The 25982-nt window shown below is 40.6% G+C and overlaps 1 protein-coding gene across 2 annotated transcripts; it reads right to left on the bottom strand.

The window, feature by feature from the left end:
• Positions 1-999: 999 nt before the first annotated feature.
• SERPINB11 (serpin family B member 11) lies at positions 1000-24444 on the bottom strand. Of its 2 annotated transcripts, none has more exons than XM_019463823.2 (8): positions 24322-24444; positions 19172-19356; positions 18058-18117; positions 16754-16882; positions 13821-13938; positions 5055-5197; positions 3984-4139; positions 1000-1880 (listed from the first exon to the last, which is right to left on the bottom strand). In XM_019463823.2, the coding sequence occupies exons 2-8, from the start codon at positions 19337-19339 to the stop codon at positions 1476-1478; spliced, it is 1179 nt and encodes a 392-aa protein (XP_019319368.2). In that variant the 5' UTR covers positions 19340-19356; positions 24322-24444; the 3' UTR covers positions 1000-1475. The 2 variants fall into 2 exon arrangements, with proteins under 2 accessions (XP_019319368.2, XP_019319367.2); XM_019463822.2 differs by having other exon boundaries at positions 24230-24415.
• Between the last annotated feature and the right edge of the window lie 1538 nt (positions 24445-25982).

Below are 25982 nucleotides of genomic sequence, written 5' to 3'. Positions count from 1 at the left end.
CAGACAGAGGCCAAGCCAAGTGATCGCCATGATGCTCTGCTATGGTCAAGCCCACAGCACTTGGCCTATGTGATACCCCTGAGTTCCTATACAGCATATGCCAGGTTCATGTAGAAGGACGCGGCATTCACTGGACAGGTCCTAGTCATCGTTTCATTAGGATGTTTAAAGTGAATAGTAGATGCCAAGATACAACTCTTTTCTCCACCCATCATTGTTGCTTCAGGTATCTCCACTGTAGCACAGTTAAACCCTCTGTGCTTGGGGACCACTGGGTTATTCTGTGAAGTAGGCCAAGGTGGCCTCTTGGCTTTATGCCATGTGACAAATGGGCTTATAAAGGATCATTAGGATAGCCCATCCTTCAGTGCCCTGATGGGGAAAAAAAGCCATCACTGGCTGCCACCACTGTCAGTAGAAAAAGAGGGTGTCCCATCACCTTAGGGGGGAAGCAGTGGCCTGTTATGGACTGCCCCTTCTAAGATTGGGTTACGGAAGAGAGAACTGAAGGGCCCCTATGCTTTGTTCACATCTCTGAGAGAGTTCTGGTAGAAAGCATTTATGAAGAGGGCACTGAAAAGGCAGTAAACGTATCATGGCCATCATTATCTGATTATCACTTCATGTTATCTTGAGTAGAAATTAAGGAGGATTTCTTTTTTTAAAAAGGTTATCTTTTAAATAAAAATCTCCTGATTGATTTCTGTTTTTGCTGTTCTGAATTTTTATTCATTGCATTATTGAAAAAAAAGAGAGAGGGAGGGAAGAAGGTAGGAAGGAAGGAGAGAGAGGAGAGGAGAGAGGGAAAGAGAAAAATGAAGGAAAAATGGAAAGAATAAAGGAAGGGAGGGAGGCAAAAAGAAAAATCAGTTATCCAATTTAGGGCTTGAAAACATTTGGCCAAAAATTCCACGGAAATGTTGATTTAGACTCCTCCTTCTTCAATCTCCTTTGGTAAGTCATTTAATTACTGGAGTATATTAAAAATCTTCACAGAACTGAAGGCATTTTATATATTTATTATAATGAATACAGAATTTTGAACTAAAATTCATGATGTTATGTCTACACATGCAAGGAAAACTATATTTAAAAATCCAACCAAAGCTGAAGCCCTTAATTTAGTTTTCTGAAGGTAGATTGGTCACTTGTTCAAGAGATCACTGATACATACAAGTCAAGTAAATCTAACCCTTGAAAACTGTTCTCGACTTGATCATGTCACCCAGATAGCACTTAAATGAGGCCCCAAAGATAAGAGAACCAGAGAAGCTTTTTTTGTAAATGTATCTTCTTCCATGATTTCCATAATTTTAGGGTTCACCAATTCAAGGTATAAGTTGAGAGAGATCCTAGACCCATTTTGCTGATGAGCAAAGTAAGGCACAGAGGTGTGTAAGGGATGAGCTACTTTTAGTCATGGGTTTGTCCCTGTACCTCTTCTGTGACCCTGAGCCCCCCTCAGCCCCACTTGTTTAGGGAGAGGCGAGCTTGCCACAGAAGACGATCATGTTGGTAGGGATGTGCCTTATGAAAAACAGGAAAGGGTGGTTCGCCATGAACTGAGCTCGGATGGGGAGTCTTTTTACAACGAAGCTGTCCCCAGTAGCTGCTGCTGCCTCGGTGCCCTCTTCATTGACATCCACATATGACTTGTGGATGACCTTTGATAAATGCAGGCCTTTGGCTGGTGATATTCCAGAGAGATCAGCTTTGATTTCGTTGAAGATATCTGTCATCCCAAGGGAGTTTAGCAAAGCATTTAGCTCATACTTCATTTCAAGTTTGAACCTGGGGATATGGACTTCAACTTCCCTCTCTATCATGTTAGCAGAGCTGGTCCACTCGTAAAACGTCTTCATGTTCAGCTGTTTCTCTATCTAAGAGACAAAACACAGATGAGCCCATGTAAGCCAAACACGTGCCTGTGGCATTAAATGCCATTCGTTTTATAATTCTCAGTGTGAATGATTTCATGTATTGCTTTCTTTTGTACTTTGAAAATATGCTCAAGTCCTATCTGGGAAAAAACAAAAAAACAAAAAACACAAAGAATGTTGCATTCAGCCACATCTTCCCCATTCTATTGTCTACTTTTCATCGATGTTTCATAAGTAAACGCCCCAAACGTGTATCCTACAGTCTTCTGCCTTAACTCCCTCAGATGCAGACTTCATCTAAACTCCCTCTCTTGCCTCTGAAGTCCTTGTGTTTCCTGGATGTAGTCACCATTTCTTGATTTGGTCCTCAACTCCGAAACATTAAATCACACCCTCTACTACAAATTTGTTGCTCACTTGACTTCTGTGATGCCAGGAACCCCTCGTTACACCTGGCTTCCCTCCTGACTTTGCCCTTGCCCTCACTGCCTCTGCTATGTGACTACTCCCGAAGTCCCGAAGAACTGAGGTTCTACACACCTTCCACACCTCCGCTCAGCCATGCAGCCTACCAGGCCCCTTCTCATCCCCCCACCCAGTGCCATCATTCCGTGTAAGCCCTTCAAACGGCTCCCCTTGGGCATGTGATCCCTCCAGCCAGTCCTCCCCACAGCTCCAAGACCAGCAGGCCAAAGCCCATCATCCCACAACAAGAGTTGAAAACTTTTTGTCACCTTCTCTCCATCCTGACAATATACAATCAGACATAAACTATCTTTTCCTTTTGTCCTTTTCTGCCCTAATCTGAGTTACCATGATGCAAATCTGTCTTACAGGTCTCATATCTCTAGGGCATTTTCATGAGCATTTTGCTCTAGTTGGAACCCCAGGGTACCCTTGTTCACCTATTCATCTTCTACCCCTCCACCTGTGAGACATCAAGGTTACTCTACCAGGAGCCTTCCAGATCCCCTCATTGTCTACTCTCTCTACTCCCACAGGACTTCCGGCAAAGTATCATGGCACTTGTTACATGCTACTTATAACTGTGTGTTGGAACCACACATTTGTCTATGTTTCAGAACCCACTACGTCTATGTTCTATGTTCCAGAACCCACTAGAATTCTCAGCATAAACAATGTTTGGTGTATGAATGGCTAAACGAATAGATAAATGAATGCATCACAAGCTAATAAAGACCACTTCTACACTGCTTCCAAAATGCTATCTGCCTCCAAATATCTTCCCTGGCAGTCCACAACAGGTGCCCAGAGGTCTGAGCCCCTCTGAATTGGCCACGCCAGTATCACACCTGTTCTCCTGGCCACAGCCATGCTTCTCTTCCTAGAGGTCCACACACACACATCCCAACCCAGGTGCTTCAAGAAGCCTTCCCTAGGCCCCACCCGCCCGTGCCACATTGTTTAACCTCAAGCAGGCGCTCCCTGCCTTAGAAACCTCTGACTGGGACCATCCCATCCGTGCATGTACGTCAGCTTCCTCTTTGTCATTCCCGCAGAGCACTGGAGAGTTCCAGCAAGGCTGGGGAGGTGCGCTCACTTCATGTCAGTGGCTTGCCTGCTTCTGTGCTAGGCAGTTTTGGCTGCAGCCAGAGAGGGGGGCTTTGACCCAAACCCCTGCCACCACCATGACCTTTTCTCAATGGCTGTGGCACTCATTTCCCCTACAATAGCAGGATGCTAAAAAAGAGTGGTTGCCTCACGAAAGCATGTTATAACTGGGTTGGAAAAACTGCTCCCGAGTGGAAGGTGGCTTAATCAGATTGCTGTGTACTAAGACCCTAACCGGCATTACAAATCCATCACTAGAGAAAGATGCTTCCCAAATGTCAAGTAAGCAGCAGGTGCATGTATTAGTACAAGATGGCACTTTTGCCTCCTTGTGCCCTCTTTTATGGAACAATAGATTATTCCCCCTGGAATGCATGGTCCCAAAGGCAGGGCCCAGGGTCCCCCTTCCTCTTAGAGCCCCTGCGGCCTACCGCTGAACCCAGCGTGTGACTGAATTAGGGACTGACCACACTAGCGTCACACACACGTGCACATGTGTTTCCTCTTCACATTAGCATTTTCTAACTTCACCTGTTCCAGGCTGGCCGTGCCCGCGGGAAGCAGAACAATCATGCTTAGTTTGTGGTTCACGTAGGGCAGCTCCAGAATTTGCATCCGCGGCTCCTTTATGAAGGCTAATTTATATGTTCCCGTTTGATACATCATTTCCACAAGTACGCTTTTACCCTATTAAAAAAGGGGGGGGGGTTCTCATTAGGTACAACAGTCACATATTTGCATGCACATGTACGTATGCTGATGTTTTTGCAAAACACGAATATTTGCATTAACACTAAAGGCGTGGGTAAAATAAAACCAATAAAGGACACCCTTTATTACTTTCCTTTGCAAAGGTTATGAATTTTTTATTTTAAAATAAGTCATTGTTAGAGCCTGTCTAGTTCAAATACTATATACAGTCATCTACATATAAAATATCTTTTATATATTAGCTTGAGACGCATTCAAAACGAAGCTAGCGTTACCACCTAAGATGATTTATGTGGAAAAATGACATCATAGGATCATTTTCTTTGCTAATCCAATTGGAGGCTCTCTAGCAGAAAAGTAATACGGAGAGCTGTGTTGTGCTGAGAAAGCAACCCCAGCATACGTGGACAGAATGCATGGCTACGGGAACAGGCTCTCTTATCTGCGAGAGGGGTGCCAGTGTCCAAAGGCTCCAGTTACGGGCCCCATGAGAAAGATTACTGGCACTTCGTGTGGAAAAATGAAAGTAAAATTCACAGAAAACACAATTAAAGAAACCTATGGAGGGGCGTCTAGGTGACTCACTCGGTTAAGTGTCCAACTTCGGCTAAGGTTGTGATCTCGCAGTTCGTGAGTTCGAGCCCCACATCAGGCTCTGTGCTGACAGCTCGGAGCCTGGAGCCTGCCTTGGATTCTGTGTCTCCCTCTCTCTCTCTGCCTTCCCCCCATTCACGCTCTGTCTCTCTCTACCCCCGCCCAAATAAATAAGTAAATAAATAATAAACATTTTAAAAAAAGAAAGAAACCTAGACCAGTGTCTTCACTGAAACTTTCTAAATTGGCCTTAACATTCTCCAGAATTTATCATCAGTCTGAAAACAAAATACTTACCCCACTTAGCAGAAAAGGGGTTTTAATTGTCTCTCTTTCCTGAAACTTATTTTGCCATTGTCCTTTGAAATATATGGCGTTCACCAGGACCATTACACAAGAAGGATCAATTGTGCCCTTTCCAAAGAGGTTTGTGACTTTTCCTTATAATAATAATTAAAAAAAAAAAAAGATAATATATTTGGATTAGAACTTGGGTTTATTGATAACAGAGAGTTGAACATTCACTAGAAATCTGGAACCATTTCTTAATTTTTTTTAATGTTTATTTGCTTTTGAGGGAGAGACAGAGCGCGATCAGGAGACGGGCAGAGAGAGAGGGAGACACAGAATCTGAAGCAGGCTCCAGGCTCTGAGCTGTCAGTGCGGAGCCCGACGTGGAGTTCAAACCTGCAAACTGTGAGATATGACCTGAGCCAAAGTCAGACTCTCAAACCGACTGAGTCACCCAGGCAGCCCTGGAACCATTTCCTTTTTAAGGCTAGTTATAAATGTGAGACACCAGAAGAACCCTTTTATCTCCTGGCCATGGAGGCTGCCCTTGTCAAATGAAGTTTTTATCACAGGATTGAATGCTTTGTTATTTCTAATCAGAAGATGGCATCCGGAGAGTAGCTAGTATATTAGCTAATGATCCACTTGTCTGATACCTAGTCGTATCCAATGCCTTCCTATACATTACTGCTTATTTAGAAAATCTTTAATAATTTCTTATGGCTTCCCTTTAATAGTTATCAGGCTTCATACTTACCAGCACTTCACCACATCCAAATAGGTTAAGCATTCAAAAGATTCACTGATTCTTACAATGTACTAGCAATTCGTGTATCACAAGTATATACCAACACTTAAAGTAAATACATATCTAAAAATCAGAATTTATAAAAAACATACAAGATGTTTACTGCTTTGTTAATATACTGTTCAAATTGAACACCAAGCCCCCTTGGTGCACCCTACTACGCTGCAATTTACAAAACCTTAATTCAGTACAAGCTAGCAATAGGAAACATAAGGATATCTGGAACATCAGACTCTAAGCTTAATTTTTCCACTACTGTTCTAAGTAAATTAACAGATCTGAAAATGTGTAGACCTTTCCAAGCATTTTCTAACTTAATACAAAGAAGTGAATAAATGCGTATTTTAATCTTGTCACCTATTACTAAACTTGAATAACACCCATCAGTCCACCCATCAACAAAATATTGTTGACACTTCACTGATAAGTGAAATAGTGAGATACGAATATGTTAGGGGCAGTCTTTAGGCTCAGAGAAGTATTTATTTTGTTCTACTGACATGTTCTTCATAAATGCAATTAGCTTTAATTTAATACTTTGATGTTATTTCATCCTAATTTTATTACTTAATAAGCTTTATTTCTCCTGTACCAAGGAATATGATTGCCTACATTCATAAACCTCAGAGACTACCAGTACAATGAGTTGATGGCATAACCACACAGACGGGGATTTCAGCATGGTACTTTGTGCATCTCTAGTGGGATAGACCCAAAGGACAAAAAGAACTCCAAACAACATCTTAAGCTACTGTTATATTTTATTAGTATTGTTATTTGGAGACTGTGTGTATTGTTGGATGATGCGATTTTGCAATAATATTGGTGACATTGGAATCTGGGATTTTTGACACAAGATAAAAGGGAAATAGATGTAAAAAAGGGAGGGCTGTTAAGTAAAAATCCTATGAACCGGAATTTGAATTGGTCGTATCAGTAAGAAATTATTCTGTACTTCATCTAAAAAATGTATTCACTGAGAAGGCCTTAAACAATGACCATGCCAGTATCAATAGGAACTCTTGTACCCAGGCTATGGTCTCTAATATCATTTCTCATGAGAATGATCCAGGATTCCCGCGAGAAGTAATTCTAGGTCATGAGCAGGACATGAGTCTGGAACATCTGGTAAAATCAGAAAGCAAAGAAGCCATCAAATTCCACAAGAGTAGGGTCAAAAGGACTTAGGAGCCAAGATAAAGATGGGACCCCTGACTAAAAGGAGACAATAAATTGAAACATCTCAAAATGTTTAAATTTATGAATTCATAATGATACTTTAAAAAAGAAAACAGGGCACCTGGGTGGCTCAGCTGGTTAAGCGTTCAACTCTTGATTTTGGCTCAGGTCATGATCTCTGAGTTCATGGAATCGAGCCCTGCGTTGGGCTCTATGCTGACTGAATCCCTGCTTGGGATTCTCTCTCTCCCTTTCTCTCTGCCCCTCCCCTGCTCAGCTCGCTCTTGCTCTCTCTCAAAATAAGTAAAAAAACATTTAAAAAAAATCTTTGGGAAAAAACTCATTGGCTGTCTTCGAGGATGCTCAGAGGGAGTAAATGTTGGCTCAAAAACTGGTATTGAAGAGAAGGAATCTGGCATCATTTTTTTTGTTTGTTTGTTTTCCTCATATCAACTGTACTTAGAATAACCAAATATTTTATGAGTAGAAGTTTCTCATAATCCAGATTATAAAGAAGGAATGGAAGAACTGGAATACTGCATGGGGCGCCTGGGTGGCTCAGTCAGTTGAGCATCCGACTTCATTCAGCTCAGGTCATGATCTCGCGGTCTGTGAGTTTGAGCCCTGCATCGGGCTCTGTGCTGACAGTTCGGAGGCTGGAACCTGCTGCAGATTCTGTGTCTCCCTCTCACTCTACTCCCACCCCCCAACGTGTGCTCTCTCTCTCCTTCAAAAATAAATAAACATTAAAAAAATTTTTTAAAGAAATAAATGTTTAAAAAAAAAGTGTTTTTAAAAAATTAGAGCTAAAGGAAGCCAGGCAGTCAACGCTGAAGGGGTAAAGATCTCATAGGCAGGAGAAACACAAACAGATGAGCTCAACAGGGACTTCTGAATAATTTTTTCCTCAAGGTATAGTGAAGTTTCAAAAGTTTCCCCAAGCCTCGATAAGGAAAAACATGACAGAAACTGAAGACCAAGAATTTAAGAACTACTTTTCTCAGTGTCTCAGTGCTAGTGAAAAAATAATGAAGTTCAGGAGCTGGCAAGGTGGGAGAGATGTTTCAGAATAACACAAGGAGCAATCCACTGAGAATGTATGGCAATTTAAATACCTATGCACTTAAAAACGCAGCCTCAAAATATGTGCGGCAAAATTGGACGTAACTAAAAGGAGAAACGTAAAAATCCACAATCATAGTGCAAGATTTTAATACAGCTTTTCTCAGTAAATGATGATAAAAAGCAGTCAAGAAAGAAGCAAAGACAATCAAACACAGACATCACAAATAACAAAGTCAGCCTAACCGATAAAATTAAAAAATCTCACCCAGTAACTAAAGAATACACATTATTTTTAAGTGCACATGAAAATTTTACCAAAATTAAAACATATGTTTTACCTCAAAAGTCTCAATAAATTGCAAACAATTGATTATTATGTTCTCTGATTACAACAGAACTGAGCTAAAAATCAGTAACTAAAAAACAACCAGAAAATTTCCACTTTTAAATAACCCCTGAGTCAGAGAAGAAATCTCAATGAAAATTAGAAAATATTTTGAGGCCCCTGGGTGGCTCAGTTGATTGAGCATCCAACTTTGGCTCAGGTCATGAGTTTGAGTCCCACATCAGTCTCTCTGCCTCCAGTGTGGACGGATTCCACTTCAAACCTGCTATCCCCCTCTCTCTCTGCCCTTCCCCGCTCATGTGTGCGCATGCACGCACACACTCTCTCTCTCTCTCTCTAAAAATAAAACATTAAAAAAAAGAAAATCAGAGAATATTTTGAACTGAATGATAATGGAAATACAATGAAAAATTGTGAGATGGAGTTAAAGTCATACCTAGAGGGAAAGCAATTGTCTTAAATGCATATATTAAAAGAATGTCTGAAAATCAACTGTTCACCTCAAGAAAATTACAGAAAGAGTAGTAATTTAATACCAAGATAGTAAAAAGAAGGAAATAAATGATAATCATAAATATTCATGTAATAAAAAAACTACAATAGGGAACACACAAGTTGATTCTTTGAAAAGACTAAAAAATTACCAATCCATAACAAGTCTAATTAGGAAAAAAGAAAAAATGCACAATTCATGTTTCCAGAAATAAAAAAAGAGAAAACATTATATAACCAAAAGACATTAAGAAGGTAATACAACTTTATTATGAGCAATTTTATGCTAATACATTTGAAAATTCAGATAAAATGGCTGTAACCCGTGAGAAAAAAATTCAAAAATGTACACAAGAAGAAACAGAAAATATAAGTAGGTCTCTATTTATTAGAGGAATCAAATCTCTAATCAAAATCTTCCCACATAGAAAACACCAGGCACAGAGGGCTCACCTTGGAATTTATGTAAGATTGTTTATGTAAGATTGGCGTGAATTCTTTCAAATATTTGAAGGAGAAAAATTCACACCAATCTTGCATAAACTCTCTTTTGGAAATTAGAAAAAGGGGAGAAAACACTGCCAACTGGTCTCATGAAGTGAGCATAACCTGGATACCTGAACTGACAAGAATATTTGAATAAATAAAAACTAAGGTCAAATTCTTTCATGAACACAGGTGCAAAACCTCTAAAGAAAATATCAGGAAATCAAATCTGGTGATATGCAAAAACCATAACATACCATGATCATGTTTTGTTGATCCTAGGACAAAAAGGTTGGTTTAACATTAAAAATCAATGTAGTTCCCTAAATTAGTATACTAAAGAAGAAAAATCATAGCTAAATAGATACAGAGAAGGCTTCAATATGATATGGTTAGTATCTATGCCTAAAATTCTTAGTAAACCAGAAATAGAAACTTCTTTAATCTGAAAAAAATGCATTCATAAAAATACAGCAACAAACATTATGCTTAAATACATATTATCAAAACCATTCAGAAACAAGATATAAATCCAGAAACAAGACACAACGTAAGGATGCCCAATATCAGTACCTCTATTCAGCGGAAGGTCCTAGCCAATAAGAAAAGAAAAGCAGCAAGGAAGGCTGAAGAGGAAATGACTGTATTTATAGAAAATCTAAAATAATATAAGAGTAAACTGGAGTTATGAGAACTCAGCAATCTTAATATATGACAGCCAGTTATACACTCCTACATCAACAACAAATAAAATTTGGAATAACTGATACTAGTAAAAATTCAGTAAACACCTCAAATATCTGAAAACCATTTGTCACAAGACATTAACATAGAAAAATACAAAATGTTAATGAAAGACATTAAAGAGGACCTAAATAGAGATAAACTTCGTGGAAGTGGATTGGAAGCTGAATATTATAAAGATGCCTGTTCTTCTCCAACTCTATAGACTCTATATCACTCCAACTAAAATTTCAACTAGAATATTGGCAAAAATTGACAAGTTGATTTTAAAATGTACATGGATTCCACTTATGAGTGAAATCATATGGCATCTGCTCTCAGGCTGACTTATTTCACTTAGCATAATACCCTCTAGATCCATCCATGTTGTCTCACATGGCATGATCTCATCCTTCTTTATGACTGCATAAGAAAAACAACAAACGGGGGCATCTGGGTGGTTCAGCTCAGGTCACGATCTCACCGTTCATGGGTTCAAGCCCCGCATCAGGCTCTGCACTGACAGTGTGGAGCTGTTTGGGATTCTCTCTCTACCTCTCTCTCTGCCCCTCCCTTGCTTGCTTGTGCTCTCTCTCTCTCTCTCTCTCTCAAAATAAATAAGTAAACTTAAAAAAATGAATAAACAAAGAGCAGAATCAGACCTATAAATACAAAGAACAAAGTAGTAATTGCCAGAGGGGAGGGGGTTGGGGGTTGGCCAGAATGGGTGAAGAGGAAAGGGAGATACTGGCTTCCAGTTATAGAATGAGTAAGTCAAGGGAACAAAAACCACAGCCTAAGAAACATAGTCAGGGATACTGTAATAGTGATGTGTTGGGACAGATGGAGCTACACCTGCGGTGAACACAGCATAATGTATAGACTGAATCACTATGTTGTACACTTGCAACTAATGTTACCAGCGTGCATCAACTATACTCAAATGAAAATAAATAAAATGTATGTGTAATGCAAAAGATCAAGTTAAATCAAGGCTCTTTGGAGAGGATCAACAATGGACTTAGACTTCCAGCTATCAAGACATATTATAAAGCTACTATAATTGTGGTATTTTCATGAGAATAAATAAATAGACAAATGGAGCCCACTGAAGAACCCAGAAACAGATATGATCATCCGGCTTATGAGAAAATGTACATTGGAGTGTAATGGTGACAGGAACCCTTTCCCAATAAACAGTGGTATGTGAAGTAGATGTCCATGTGGAGTGGAATGAACTTTTAAATGAATCTTGACTGTAGTGAAACAGTAAAGCTTCTAGCAGACAACATAAAAATATTTTCATGAGGTAGGAGTAGGCAAAAGATTTATTTAAAAGTATGCCAAGGTACTGACTATAAAAGAAAAGATTGATACATTTTGCTCCTTTGAAATTGAGAACTTCTATTCATCAAAGGCACCATTAAGGGAAGGAAAAGACATGATACAAAATGGTAGAAATTACTTGCAACATACATATTCAGTATATGCAAAGAATTCCCTAAAAATGTGTAACAAAAAAACCAGACAAATCACCCTGATGTATGGACAAAATATTTAAACAGGCACTTTACAAAGGAAGATATGAAGTGTATAAAAATGTTCAATGATATAATTCAAAAAGGAAATGCAAATTAAAACTAAACTCACTACAATGGCTAAAGTTAATAAGACTCACAGGTGTTGGCAAAGTTGAGGAACAAATAAAACTCTCATTCATTGCTTGGGCAAGTGCATTGGCAAACCACTTTAGAAAATTGTTTTGGGGGCGCCTGGGTGGCTCAGTCGGTTGAGCGTCCGACTTTGGCTCAGGTCACGATCTCACGGTCCGTGAGTTCGAGCCCCCCATTGGGCTCTGTGCTGACAGCTCAGAGCCTGGAGCCCGTTTCAGATTCTATGTCTCCCTCTCTCTCTGCTCCTCCCCTGTTCATGCTCTGTCTCTCTCTGTCTCAAAAATAAATAAAAACGTTAAAACAAATTTAAAAAAAAGAAAACTGTTTTGTATCTATTAAAATTAAATACACACATACCTTATATGGTCAGCAATTTCATTTCCAGGTATCCATCCAACAAAATCACATACAGTATATATACCAAAAGAAGTGAATCAAAATGCTGATAGCAGTGCTGTTCATAATAGACCCAAACTAAAAATGTTCCGAGTGTTCATTAAGACTCAGTAGACTGGATAAATATATTTAGGTATTTTCAGAGAACAAAGATAGACATCAATGAAAATGAGCAAACCATGCAACATGTAGTCACAGGGACGAATCTCACAAAATGTTGAGCTTAAAAAACCGTAAGCACATGCTTTATGATTCCAGTTAACATGAAATTTAAAAATAGGCAGAACTAATATATAGTAAAAGGAGTCAGAGAAATCTTAATGTTTGGCAATAGGGTGGGTTCGTTTCTGGGAGGAAACACGAGAGTGGCCTTGGAGTGTGCCCTTCCTAGTAACTAATGTTTTATTTCTCTGACCTGCTAAAGGTAGAGGGGGGTTACCTGAGGGCATTTGCTTTTGTGATAATTTCTGCTTTGTGATAATTCATTGAACAGCAAACATATACTGTATATATTTCTGTAAATATATATATATATATATATATATATATATATACACACACATACATACACACACACACATATATATATATATTTCAGTCAAAAAAATTATTTTAAAAATCAAGATAAGGGGCACCTGGGTGGCCCAGTCAGTTAAGCGTCTGACTCTTGATTTCAGCTCGGGTCATGATCCCAGGGTCTTAGGATCAAGCCCCGCATCATCTACCCCACTGAGCATGGAGATTAAGATTCATTCTCTCTCTCTCTCTCTCTCTCTCTCTCTCTCTCTGCTCCCCCAAACTTCCCCCACTTGCACTCTCTCAAAATAAAATAAAATAAAATAAAATTAAATTAAATTAAAATCCAGACGTAAGAAACATACTGACCAACTGCAATGTATAAATGTTACCTGAGTCCTGATTCACACAAAAGCGAGACAATTGGGGGGAATACAAAAACTCGCTGCATATTTGTTAATATAAACGGTTATTTTTAACTTCCTATATGTAATAATGGTGCAGTGGTATTTTCTTTTAAATAATTTATATTTTTGAGAGACACAACCTGAAAAAAGATATCTGGGCTTTGTCATGGAAGAGGCAGTGAGAGAAGAGTGAGAGTACAGATAGAGAATTGGCCTTAAGTAATAAATCTTGCAGCTGAGAGGTAAATAAGGATTCACTATATTATTCTCTCTCTTTTTTATTTAAATATTTCCTTAACTAGATGTTTTTAAATAATGAAATGAACACATCTTTAAATCTAAATATTTAATCTGCCATTTTTTAAAGAAGTATTTGACAACTGCAAGATTGATTTTAAAATCACGAAAGGCGGATTTCAATTTAATTAAATTTAATTGCAGAATGTACAACCCTTCTATAAAGTAGAAATACTGTTCTTCTCATTCTCAGAATCACCTGGCTTAGCTCACAATCAGGACAAATGATTGTAAAGAATATTCCAAAATACTCCCTTCTTGTCCTCCATTGTTGATCTATGTTAGGTCCTGGAGGTCACCCAGCTTCCTTGTTAGCACTGACTCAGGGAGTTTATCAAAACAGTGTAATTAAAGTTTGAAGACACCCGTGGGACTTATTCTTACCATTAGTTTTACTTGCAACCCAAGCATTAATAGTTTTCCTCGTTTCTTCTGGAGACCGTTCAAAATCAACAGTTTGCGGCATGGTTTGATACAGTTTCTCAGAACAGTTTAGATATTGCTGTAAAAAGAAAGGACAATAGCACAACACAAAAACAGTAGAAGGGAAGCAAAAGCCTACAGCTCTATGTGTTCTAAAAATCACAACACAGAGGGGTACCTGGGTGGCTCAGTCGGTTAAGCATCCAACTCTTGATTTTGGCTCAGGTCATGATCTCATGGTTCATGAGTTTGACCCCCAAGTCTTGGGCTCTGAGCTGACAGCATGGAGCCTGCTTGGGATTCTCTCTCTCCCTCTCTCTCCATCCCTCCTCTGCTCGTGCACACTCTCTCTCAAAATAAAAAAAATGAAACTTAAAAAAAAAATAAGTAAAATAAAATCGCAACACAGAGACAAAAGCAGCTCGTGTTTATATGTCTGAAAGGAAGCCAAATCCATGTATACTTATTCTTTAATTTTTTTTTATGTTTATTCATTCCTGAAAGACAGAGAGAGACAGAGCACAAGCAGGGGTGGGGCAGAGAGAGAGAGGGACACAGAATCTGAAGCAGGCTCCAGGCTCTGAGCTGTCAGCACAAAGCCTGACACGGGGCTCGAACTCACGAGCCATGAGATCATGACCTGAGCCGAAGTGGGACGCTCAACCGACTGAGCCACTCAGGCACCCCCATGTATACTTATTCTTAATAAAGCAAATGGATTTAAACAAATCAAACAGCTTTCCAAAAGGAATGTTCAGAAGTGTTTGGTTGTCTCTTCTGCCCTATCATTGGCATTCTTTGTTCTAAAATGCTCAAAGCAAAATGACAAGTTACAATTTACTCTCACTGCTCTGTCCTCTCAAACAGACAAATGGGAGTCACTGCCCTACATTCTAGATGGGAAAACTGAGGACTAGAGTGACGAAGTGATTCAGGACCGGGGTGATTACATTTTGCTTGTTGGAGGCCTAACAGAGGGCTTGGTCTCCCCGTGGTATTTGTATCAACCTCCCTAAAAGCCACTATAATTAAAATGGTAATAATATTCTCCGGTGGACATAATTGACATTTTTTCAACTTTATGTAAAATGTGAACAAAAATAACTTAAGGAATTCACTATTTTACTCACCTATACTAGTAATCCAAGTAAAAACAGTGTGCGAAATCAGTATAAAGAACCTAGCCCTCTCTTTTAACCAAGTTCCCAAGCTGGCCCCAATATGACATTCTGGACCCACCACTGATTACCACCCATGCATGGCCCTTGATTTCTAGAACTGGGAACTTTCCACTGCCTCACTGCCAAGACAGCAGTCAAATCTACATCGACTCAAATGAAATTGCCTGCTGTTCCATTCTTGAGACCTTGGGGACATACCTCTATGGTATGTCCATAGTAGGACCCAAGGCCCCACCATGAACTGAGCAGGATGATACAAGACTTAGAAATATGGCAGGTAAGAAAGTGGCTGCCTGGGGTGTGGCTTGCCACTTGCTTAACTGGGTTCTCTTGTGCCTAAATCCATTATAGAACAAAAGGAAAGCTTGCTAAGAGCAAACTCTGGGCCTCGGGATGACTCTTGTCCTGAGCTGGTCCAACTGTGGCTAGAACATGCTTAAGTGATTGTCCTTAATCCATGAGATGAAAGTTTTTCCAGACAGCATCCTGGGATAATAATATCTCATGCACGATACAGATCATGACAATCTGCACGACACTAATGAGGAGCTTCACATTTTAGGAACAGATGCATTCGTCATTATCTCAAATCAACATTTCTCTACTACCTACGTCCAGATCACTGTTTGGGGAAGACACGGGGCAGGAGAGAGAGTATTCCAACTTTAGGGACCATGACTGCTAATCCCTACCACATCAGCAGGCATTCCATAGAAGAGTCACTGTAAGCTTTTAGGACAGTAGGAAACAACACTTCTGAAACAGGTCCACACCCCAGGATGGACCACCCCAAGTTGCAAAAATTCTGACAATCAACTGTTAAGACACAGACTACATTACCAGACTAGAGGAGAACATTAGAAATTCAGGACTTCATTCTGCTTCCCCGAGCCAGCATTTAAATAAAACTGGTCAAATAAAAGCTATGTCACTGAGGCTAGCATTTCACCTTAATCACATCAGGATAACACAGCAATTAAAACAGGAAGATAGATTTGGATAGGGGTCGCACTCAGGCTTTGCCACTTAATTATCTCGGCTACCTTTGTCAACTTGACTTTTCAGAATCCGCCTCACAATTGTAGAATTAATGGCAATTTTGTACTTATATTAGGACTATGTAGCAGTTAATGTGATAAGACCTACAACGTATTAAGTAGAGTAAACGGCATATGGTAAACACTCAATAAAACTACATATTACACTACTGTTGGGAAATGTTATAAATAGTGTTAGAATCTTGAAGCTAAAAGGGATTTAAGTCTAATTCTCTCATTTTAAAGATAAAGGTGACTTTCCCAAAGTCATGTGTCTCACAGGGAACAGAATTCACATCTCTTGGCTCCCAGTCCGGTATGCTTCCCATTGATTCTTAGTACTCTGCCATTAAAGACCTCTGAAGAAGGGGCGAGAAACGTATTTTGCTTTTTCGTGATCCACAAGAGAATTCTTAACTACTTTGTTTTGTGCTTCATCCCTGACCTTGCTGCTTGGACAACTTTGGTGGTTTTTGCAAAAATAAAATTGTTATGTGATATTTCACAACTTTAAATGGGATTTTGATAAAACCATTTCACTGAAACTCTAAGTCAGCTCAAAATTTAATCTCTTATAGATGAATGCCATGTGGCTCTTCTCACTCTTCCCTTATTTTATGGTTTGAAACTAGAGGGTGCCAAGACAGCTGTGGGTCACCATTCCAGACGGACTTACCTGATGGAACATCATCGCCTTTGTCCCGTAGAGTCTGTTGGCCATGCTGAGGGTATAGTTAGAGTCTGGCTGGTTAATTTGAGAGAATAAGACTCCAAACGCTGAATGAATCCTTCCAGCTTGGCTGCACTGAGGCACCAATAAACAAAGGATGGAGTATTAAGTTGCTTGATTTCTTGCCATTGGAGGGTTATAAATAATGTGGAAACAGTAAGCAGACAGCAAGGTGTTTGCCTCTGAATAAAAGGGTAGGGAATACTAACAAGCAAAGAGTTGGGGAGTTTAAAGCATATTCCTTCTCTAGATTTCCTCCAGCACAACAATCTCAGCACTCTGTGACCTTAGTCACAAGTTGTGTGCAGAACTGTAAGCTATTGTAAAACACACAAGCACTTGTTGGCCCCTATGGTTAAATCCAAAAGCACAAGTTTTCATAAAGAGATCCTAGTGGGGTCTTTAGGGTGACGATCCAAGTTTTGCTGCTGTCCCTGTACCTATAGAATCATCTCTGTCACGCTCCTTCCAACGTCTCCATTTTCTGTGTGACCATGGAACCAAACACTTTAGCCCTTTGCTGAACTGATCTCACCCATCCAACCCATTCCCAGGAGCAATTCTGTTAGACCTATGGCTTTGAGGCATCTGCACTCAAGGACATTATTGGGGTCTACCCACATTCCCTGAAGCAAAGTTTCCCAAACTACGGACGTGCTTTAATCTCCTCACAACAAGTTGGGTTCTGTGAAGCAAGTATTTTTTGAACCTGTATGTATTTATGTGTTTTCTGAATCAATCACAATCAAACACATAACCATATCACGTGTGAGTTCTAATTTTGATGTCAACAGGAATTCTCCTACTAGAGAGAAGTGGGAATCACAGTCCCAGGCAGTGTGGGCTGGGCAACATCAGGCCCCGTTTTCCTGGGGTCTAACTATAAGGCAATGGGTCCTCTCTCAGTGACCCCACTGCAAAACTCTACTCCCTCACAGATGAGGCTGGCAGACTCAGTCCCATGTTGAGATTTACGGCACAGTCCATGAAAGAACAGAAAGCTTGAGCAAGAATAACAATAAGACATATGATAAAAGCTGGGGGACTTTAATACTGTAATTATTTTCATTATGTTAACTGTATAGGCTGTAGCAATTACCAGGAAGACTAAAGGACTTGACCAACGGAGACAATGCTGCTGGGTCCTTTAGGGGCCAAAGAGAGGCTCTGCCACTCAACCCCTGCACTATTAGTCCTTGGTGCTCTTATGTTGAAGAGCATTTGATAGCTCAGTAGTGATACTATCATACCTTAGCTGAGGCCTTGAACTCTGGTTTTAAGGATTCTGCAATACGATTAAAGTGAAGCACCTAGGAAGGAAAAAGAGGAGTCAATTGATATCAAAAGCAACATACAGTCTATAAACGTGAATATTTACAAGTTATCTGTTTTTCCATTTCAGAAAATGACCAATGATAACAGCTAACATTTAGTGATGTCATCTTCCGGGTACCGAACTAAGCTTTGGCATATCTTACTGAATCCTCGTAAGAGCTTCGTAAGTAGATGCTATTATCCCCATTCACGTAGGGAAACCGAGATCAAGAGAGAGGTTCCCTGACAACTGTCTGTCCGTCTCCAGACAGTAATGAGGCTCCTCTGCCCCCTCCTACTGTTCTCAGGCCCTTCACTATGACAGTGACCCTCTAGGGTCATGTAAAACATTACATGGTGTCCCTTTACAATATCTACTTTAAGCCAAGAAAATCATGAAAGTGCATCAAAATATGGAGGAAAGAAATAAAGGACAAACAATAATATGATGTATAAGTATCCAAAGAGTTGTTAAGTGATATTCATCTAGACTTTCCATAGCGATCAAAAATACATATAATGGAAAAAATCACTATGTATCAGCCTTTGTAACCAGAAAAGTCACCCCTTTTCTCTTAGTCTTTCTGTTTCCCCACGTGTAAAATAGGGATAATAATCCCTACCTACCACATAGGGCTGTTGTGAACGTCAAATGTACTAATGAATTATTTTTTTACACTTGAGAGCTTTTAAAGTGTTATTAAGTTTTTCTATTGGTTGCAATCCTGGAGGGCAAGAATAGTATCACACATGTGTTCTCTGTCATATTTAAATCACTGAAAAAAAGTGAACTCCAAAAGTAAACTACAGAAGGGTATGCATGGGAACACCAATGGGAAGGAAGAGACTGTGTTGCATTTATTGTGTTATTTGCACTATAAGTATTGCATCATTTAACCATTATTCTAAGAAATACGATTTTCCCAAATGTGTTTCTTCAGTCACAAGATGGCAGAATTTCCTTGGTATCAAGATGCGTGTATCTGGCTGACCCAGACAGGTGCACAGAACACGTGAAAGGTCTGTGGAAATCTCTACTGCGTTCCATACCTTCTCCATCTGCCCTGCACTGTTTCCTCTGGCCCCAAGGAGAACCATACTTAGAGCATAAAGCAGACTCAGTGGTGAAAAGAAGATGTTTTCTCCTACGTTGTGCCTGTTCAGCTCTTTGAACACATCAAGGCAAAAGTCAGCGTTTGCTGTGCTGAGAGGATCCATTTTATGCCAAGCACTACCTGAGAACACATGGAGGGAAAAAAATCTCAGAATATTACTTGGAAGTACAGGTAATACATAGAGTTCGGTTATTAAATTTCATGAATTTATGAGTCTGAGCACACTGCTTCGTGAAAAATTACATACTAATGAATAGAAGTCACTAATGAATAGAAATCACTAATGAATAGAAGATTTAGTGTTCCTTTCAACCAGTGGTTCAAAGCTGTCTCACTCTCATTTGTGAACATTTAAAAGTAATTGTTCTGCAGCAGAAGAACAGAAGGAATTAGGTCTTCAGGCTCTTAATGTCCATGCTACAAGATCCTCCTCATCCTGGAATTTGTACAGAGAAATTCTCTAGCTACACAAGTTCAGCCAAACAAGTTGCTTTACCACTAGACTGCACACCTTCACAGCCTCACAGGAGAACACTTTTCTCTTTCCAGATACCTTCAAGTTCTCCCCAGATAGCACTGTAAAAACATTAACTACCTGCTGCTCATCCCTTCATTTCCTTTCCTTCCCTTTCCTTTCCTTTCCTTTCCTTTCCTTTCCTTTCCTTTCCTTTCCTTTCCTTTCCTTTCCTTCCCCTTCCCTTCCCTCCCCCTTCCCTTCCCTCCCCTCCCTTCCCTTCCCTTCCTCTTCCTTTCCCTCCCCTCCCCTTCCCTTCCTCTGTGCTGAGAGGACACAGATTTCATGAATCCAGTTTCATGTAACCATGCACTTCAGAGAAGGCTTCAGGATCTCCATACCCCAGGGGCCAGCCTTGACTGGCCTCAGCCAAGTGAGGTAATTCTGTCTCCTGCAACAGTGACTAATTGGGTACCAACTTTGAGTTATATTCTGAGGATCCAATGTACAGCATGGTGACTCTAGTTAATAATACAGTATCATATAGTTAGTTGAAAGTTGCTGAGAGTAGATCTTAAGCATTCGTGCGCACACACACAGAAAGTTAACTGTGTCAGGGGTTGGATGTGATCCTGGGAATCATTCCACGGTGTTTATGAATATGAAATCATCACATTGTACCTTTTAAATATATACTATTATATTCGGCAGTTATTGCTCAGTCAAGTTTGGGGGAAAACAAATAAAATTTTAACGATCAGAAGGTGCCGTGATTCTTGCCAATAAGGACAAAAGGTCATTGCTGGGCTTCTAGAAGAGGCTTCCCTCTGATAAAAAAAGAGAGAGAGAGAGAGAGAGAGAGAGAGAGAGAGAGAGACTCACAAGAGGAAGACATCCCTCTTCTTCCTCTTGTTTTGTCTTCATGTGACTACTATCACAGCAGCGACTGTGTGACCGGGATGTAGCCAGCCCAAGAGGATAAGCCAGACGTCGGAGAGGAAAGGTGGACAGAACCTGAGTCCTTGCTGATGCACCATTAAGTGGATGGATTAATCCACCCTGGATCTGTCCTACCTTGGGATTTCTCATCATGTAGGATGATGTTTCCTTATATTTTAACTCATTTTGGTTGAGTCTTCTGTTACTTGCAACAAAAAGCACCCCAGCCTCCCCAGGCATTTCTTCCTACGTCCTTGTCCGCTAGGACCCATTAGCCCACCTGCCTCACATTCACACATTTCTAGCACAGCTACATCTTTCTCCCTTATTTAGTTCCCCAGCGATCTACAACTACTTTGTTCTTCTTCCTCTCATCTTCTAGATTACAGCTTCGCACTCTTGTAGAATTCAAGTCTAGGCCTATGTTCCGTAGGCTATTATGACAGGTGACCAGTCCACTGCCTCCGCCCGGGTATGTTTATTTTAGTTACTAACCTGCCTTGTTTTCAGTACATATCTGAGTTGAGCTCACTGGAAGTGTGTTCTCTGGGGCGTGACTCTGTTGGCTACTGATGTAGGCATTCGTGTCATACCTCTCACTAAAACATACTTCTCTGTGCCTTTAGAGCCAAAGGAAGCTAAGCTGAAGGTGAATGCCTCAGAACTGGGGCTGGGAGGAGGGTGCACAGCTCAGCGCTTCTCGGGCAGAGACAGCTGAAAGGAAACGTGTCGCTTGTAGACTTTCAAAATAATGACCCACCAAATTTATATGGCAAAAATGGTGATGACACATCCCTGTAATTAAAACTGGTTGTCCTAAAATAATCATTAAGGACTAAGTGCTATGTATTCGAATCATCAGACCACCCAAGATAGTATAATAGAGCCTAGCAGTTATATTATAACAAGCCTGGACTGTATTTTTCTTTGCTTTGGACAATTTTTTCTAAAGGTAGAACACAAAGGTTTTGCTAATCTTATTTAATGAAAATACTAGCACGTGCCTTTAACAGGATACTGTTCTTCAAGTTAGTTTTAATACAGCTCTCTGTAGCTGGTCTAATAATAACAATATTATTGTTGTTATTCCAGAGCGACATGGATAGAGCTTGAAAGCTCTTTATTTCACTACCTTAATAATGAAACCAGTTTTGGTCCAATAATGAGGCATGTCCGAGGCAGATGCTCTTTATACTGCCTTCTGCGTTTCGGTAAATGGGGTTAGCTAATGGAATCAGGTTCTAGAATGAAATTTCAGATTTCAGATTTATAAGTGAATGTAAATTTATTCTTCTTACATCTTCAACATCATATTGTCATTATTAAAAACCTGCCTACATATTAGAGTGAACAGTAGCCCTACAGTTATGGGGGCGCCTAGCAAAAGAGTCTGGAATATACTGATAGACCACCTGTATGAGCCACCTACTTTTATATTACTAATCTGTTGGTTTCTTTCTCTTTTTTCAACCACAAGCATAGAAAGCAGAAGTAATCACACCCCTCAGTTCTTGGCACAGCCATCATTGGGCCATAATTCTCTTCTTGGCTAACTGACTTCAACCCAATTCATTTTCTTTCTCCTCCATCCCCGTAGACAACACTTATCATTCGTTTAAAGCATATTCTTATACCTACATGTGTCCTTAAAAAATATTTGTTTCTTTATGTAGCTTTTCATTTTCATAAATGAGCTTATATCAAGTAATTTCTTTTTCACCGAGTACTTTTTTAAGACTCATCCGTGTCACTCTGGAAACATCATCTGTTACTTGCAAGTACTGTGCTTTTGTGCCTTTGCATTTTGCCAATCCATTCCCCAGTGACAGACGCCCAGACGGCCTCCTCCTCACGTTGTCACCAGCAGTGCTGCGATGGGCATCCTCACACAGACCCCTCGATGCTCCCGTGTGAGATCTCTTCACAAAGGAAAGGACTGCATCACAGGCTCCATGTACATGCCAAGCACTGCATACGTTATTCAGAGTTTAAGTCGTACAGGATGGGTCGGGTTACCCCAGTTTTGCAGACAAGGTGGTGAGGGGTTGAGAAATTCACATGGCATACGTGGGGTGGCCATGACATGAACGCAAGTCCACGTCTTCTGAAACCTATGCTCATTCCACTTGCCACTGGACACATTCAGATAAGCTTTTATTTGAGGTAACATGATTTTACTTTTGTGGCACTGTGACTATTATCCCTAATTGATAAGGACAGCATCTTACCAGAAAAATTATATCCAAGATATAAGGCATTAATAGGCTTAATCTGTTCACGAATGGTTACTAAATATAGTATTATTTGCCTCACTTCACAGTGAGATCTTCTAGCTCTCCAAGCATTTGGTTCACAATACCAAGAAGAGAAACATTAGGCTTAGGTTTTTCAACAATTACTGGGAATACATAATTCTAATTAATTCACAAACTTTGGCATTTGGCATGTCTATTTGCAAGATAGAGTTTCCACTATCGTTAACCTAGCTCTTAAGATCTCTATTTTCATCATTCACTTTCCAAGGCCCCACTCTTCTTAGTACAACAGAGTGTCCATACTAATCTTAAACTCAATAGATTTTATGCAGTAACCTTGACTGACAATTTCCCCTACATCTGAGTAATTGTCTTTGGAAAACACTGAGACACAAATATGTGGATGAATTCGCTGATTCTTGTTAACTGAGTAACTTCCTCACTAGATTTAGCGTTCTTTGAGGGCAGGGAAAATCTACCGGTGAAATTATCAGTGTCTTGCACAACCACCCAATCACCAACACATATTAGAGAAGTCAACATTATAAACAGTTTACAGTTTCTGGTCTAATTAATATTATGCAGTCAGTTGCCGAAAAGAGGATGCCATGAGGGACAGAAGTCCCAAGGCACAAAGAATCCTACCAAAGATGCATAGACCCCAGAGAAGGTTCCACCCAGGAGATGAGGGAGAGCTGACGTGCCCCTAGAAGTAGAAGGACTTTGAATTGAGCTCCCAAAGAAGGAAGGAATTGCAGAAAATTCCTTGTAGTGTATCGTCCTGCCTGCTTTTAGACTGAAAAAACCCCTCCCAAGCAAAAGGAATAGGTCACCTGGAGGCTGCCGTGGGAGAAAACCAAGAAAAAGATGCCCGAAACTGCAGCCCTTCTAGGTTACGAAGGGGGATTTCTAGGAAAAAAATAAAAAACTATTCAGGAAACGCGAAGAGAGGACATGTCTTAGAGGGGGATGTTGGCAATAAAGTACTGAAAGAGGACACGGCACTGGAAGGCATTCTTCCCAGGACATCAAGTTATTGATAAGGCCAGTCCAGTGCAGTTAAGATCTTCTAAAGAACCAAGAAGAGTTTTGCTACACAGAGGCCACGGCCATGTGTAACCAGCTCCGTTCTGGATAAGGGTTATTGGTAAGTAGAAAGTATCAACAGAGTTCTGTTTTGCTAAACAAATCAGAGGTTGGAAATTAAGTCAGCCTGCCTCCAGGATTTTAAAAATGCACACCATCCACGTTAATGTATTAACAAGCATGATAATGTACTCATCAAGGGATCGGCAAAAGGCACGCTCAAAGAATAATCTTCGCCCTCGTGTGGCTCATTACACACCTGTCCAATCGTCCTGTTTTACTGCTCTTATCTGTTCGGGTCTGGCAACAAGCGCAGCTGAAACACTGAAGCACAGAAATACTTCTCTTTACCTTTGCTGCTTTCCCGGGTGAAGCGGACAATTTGGCAGGTGAGACTGGAGCTGTGTCCCTGACGAGGAAATATAAAGCCTTCACTTTTTGCCCCTCCCTTTCCATTGGGTCCTTAGTGATTCACTCCACATCCGCCTGGCAGAAAGCACAGCCCTGGGAAGGAAGTCCCTCTAGAGGCCACCCGGAGCTGCCTTGCCTCTAGGAGACTCAGGACGGCCAGTGCTTTCTGGACAAGTGTGCAGCGCTTACCCGCCTTCTGCCCTGCTAAGGAGGAAACATTTGCAAGCCTAATCTCTATTCGAGAAAATAAGCTGTCTTTCTAAAAGGAGTACCTGGAACATATTCAAGTGGGCAGGGCCGTGTTCAAAATTCCAAAGACTGCTGTTTCCGTGTGCACGGCACAGAGCAATTCAAAAAGAAAGCTCTCGGCTGTGGCAGAAAGATTCCAGCCATGATGGCTGCTTCCTGGCCTGAGGCCCATTCATCCCGAGATTTTCTGAGCTCTGTGGCGCGGAGTAGATGTTTTTGTGCGAAGCTTCTGCAATCTGCTGGCAGGTAATTCCTGTCCCATGTAAAGGACATAAGAATGAGCTCAAGCAGGACTTACTCTGTGGTTTCAGTTTAAAAGCTTGGTAGGAACAACAAGCCACCTCTACCTAAACTGAGTTCAGAGGTATGATTCAGCACCATGCAAGAAAGATTACAAATTAGGGGTAGAGATCAAAGCTGGAGACAAAAAAAAAAGGGGGGGCTGTGCAGTAGTCGAGAATCAGCGCCAAGAGACAAGCCTAGCTTCCCAGAGGCTATTCTTGCCCGTGTGATCCAGAGCCCAGCCTCTCCGGGGGAATACCACTGTCCACACTTAAACTATGATGGCAGACTGCACTGCGCTTGCAATAAGAGAAAGCCCTTTATGGCCAGTGATTTTTCTTTTCAACAGGATGTTCTCCCCTAGTCGAAACTCAACCATTCTAAAAGACATTAAGAGCCAGAAGAGTGAGATGTAAAATTGTGGCCCTAATAGCCACCAGGCCCATAAGATTCTCATAGAAACAAGTGTATACGACGAACCCTACGGAACTAAAAAGAGTCCTAGATCTGTCCAGTCTTTTTTGCCCAGGGCAAGTGTTTTCTGTCATGAGCCCATTCTGCCTGGGGGTTTCCATCCACTTGGAAGCCTCGTGTCCATGGCTAGCACTCACCTTCCACCTCTTCAGCTTGTCTCATCTCCCTGCAGATCTAATAAGGAAAAGGCTGATTTGCTTAGCTTTCTTGCTATCTAAGAATTGAGCTGATCCAAGATCTTTTCCATCCTTGGTCTAGACGGAACCCCTGTTATTTTCCGCTAGAGAACAAGTTCTTGCACTCCACCTGATTTTTTTCTTCCAGGTGGAAGGATACTCATTAACATAACACTCTTTGTCCCTCTTTACTCTCTCACCCACTCCTCCTTCCCCAGTGTCCCAGCCTGGATTCCCCAAAAACAGAGCCTTAGACAAAGTCTTGCTTGCCTGGAATTAATTCAGGAATGATCTCAGGGAATAGAAGAGAAAGAAGGGGTCCAGGAAAAGACAAAAAGCTAATACGATGATTGTTGTAAGGTGGCCACCGATACCTGATCCCATGGACCTTCAAAGGAACCTTATAAAATGTATCTCAGA

This window comes from Panthera pardus, unplaced genomic scaffold (genome assembly GCF_024362965.1).
Source record: "Panthera pardus isolate Hobbes unplaced genomic scaffold, ASM2436296v1 HiC_scaffold_15, whole genome shotgun sequence".
Taxonomy (NCBI): domain Eukaryota; kingdom Metazoa; phylum Chordata; class Mammalia; order Carnivora; family Felidae; genus Panthera; species Panthera pardus.
Note: the sequence above shows the minus strand (reverse complement) of the source record. Positions and strands in the feature narration are given on the sequence as shown.

Bases quoted from the DNA above. Each gene is read 5' to 3' on its own strand.
- SERPINB11 (XM_019463823.2), bottom strand. From the start codon at position 19,339: ATGGATCCTCTCAGCACAGCAAACGCTGACTTTTGCCTTGATGTGTTC. The intron at 16,883-18,057 runs GTATGATAGTAT...TTGGTGCCTCAG, and splicing joins AGTTCAAGGCCTCAGCTAAG to TGCAGCCAAGCTGGAAGGAT. The intron at 5,198-13,820 runs GTAAGAATAAGT...TATTATTATAAG, and splicing joins GGTTGCAAGTAAAACTAATG to GAAAAGTCACAAACCTCTTT.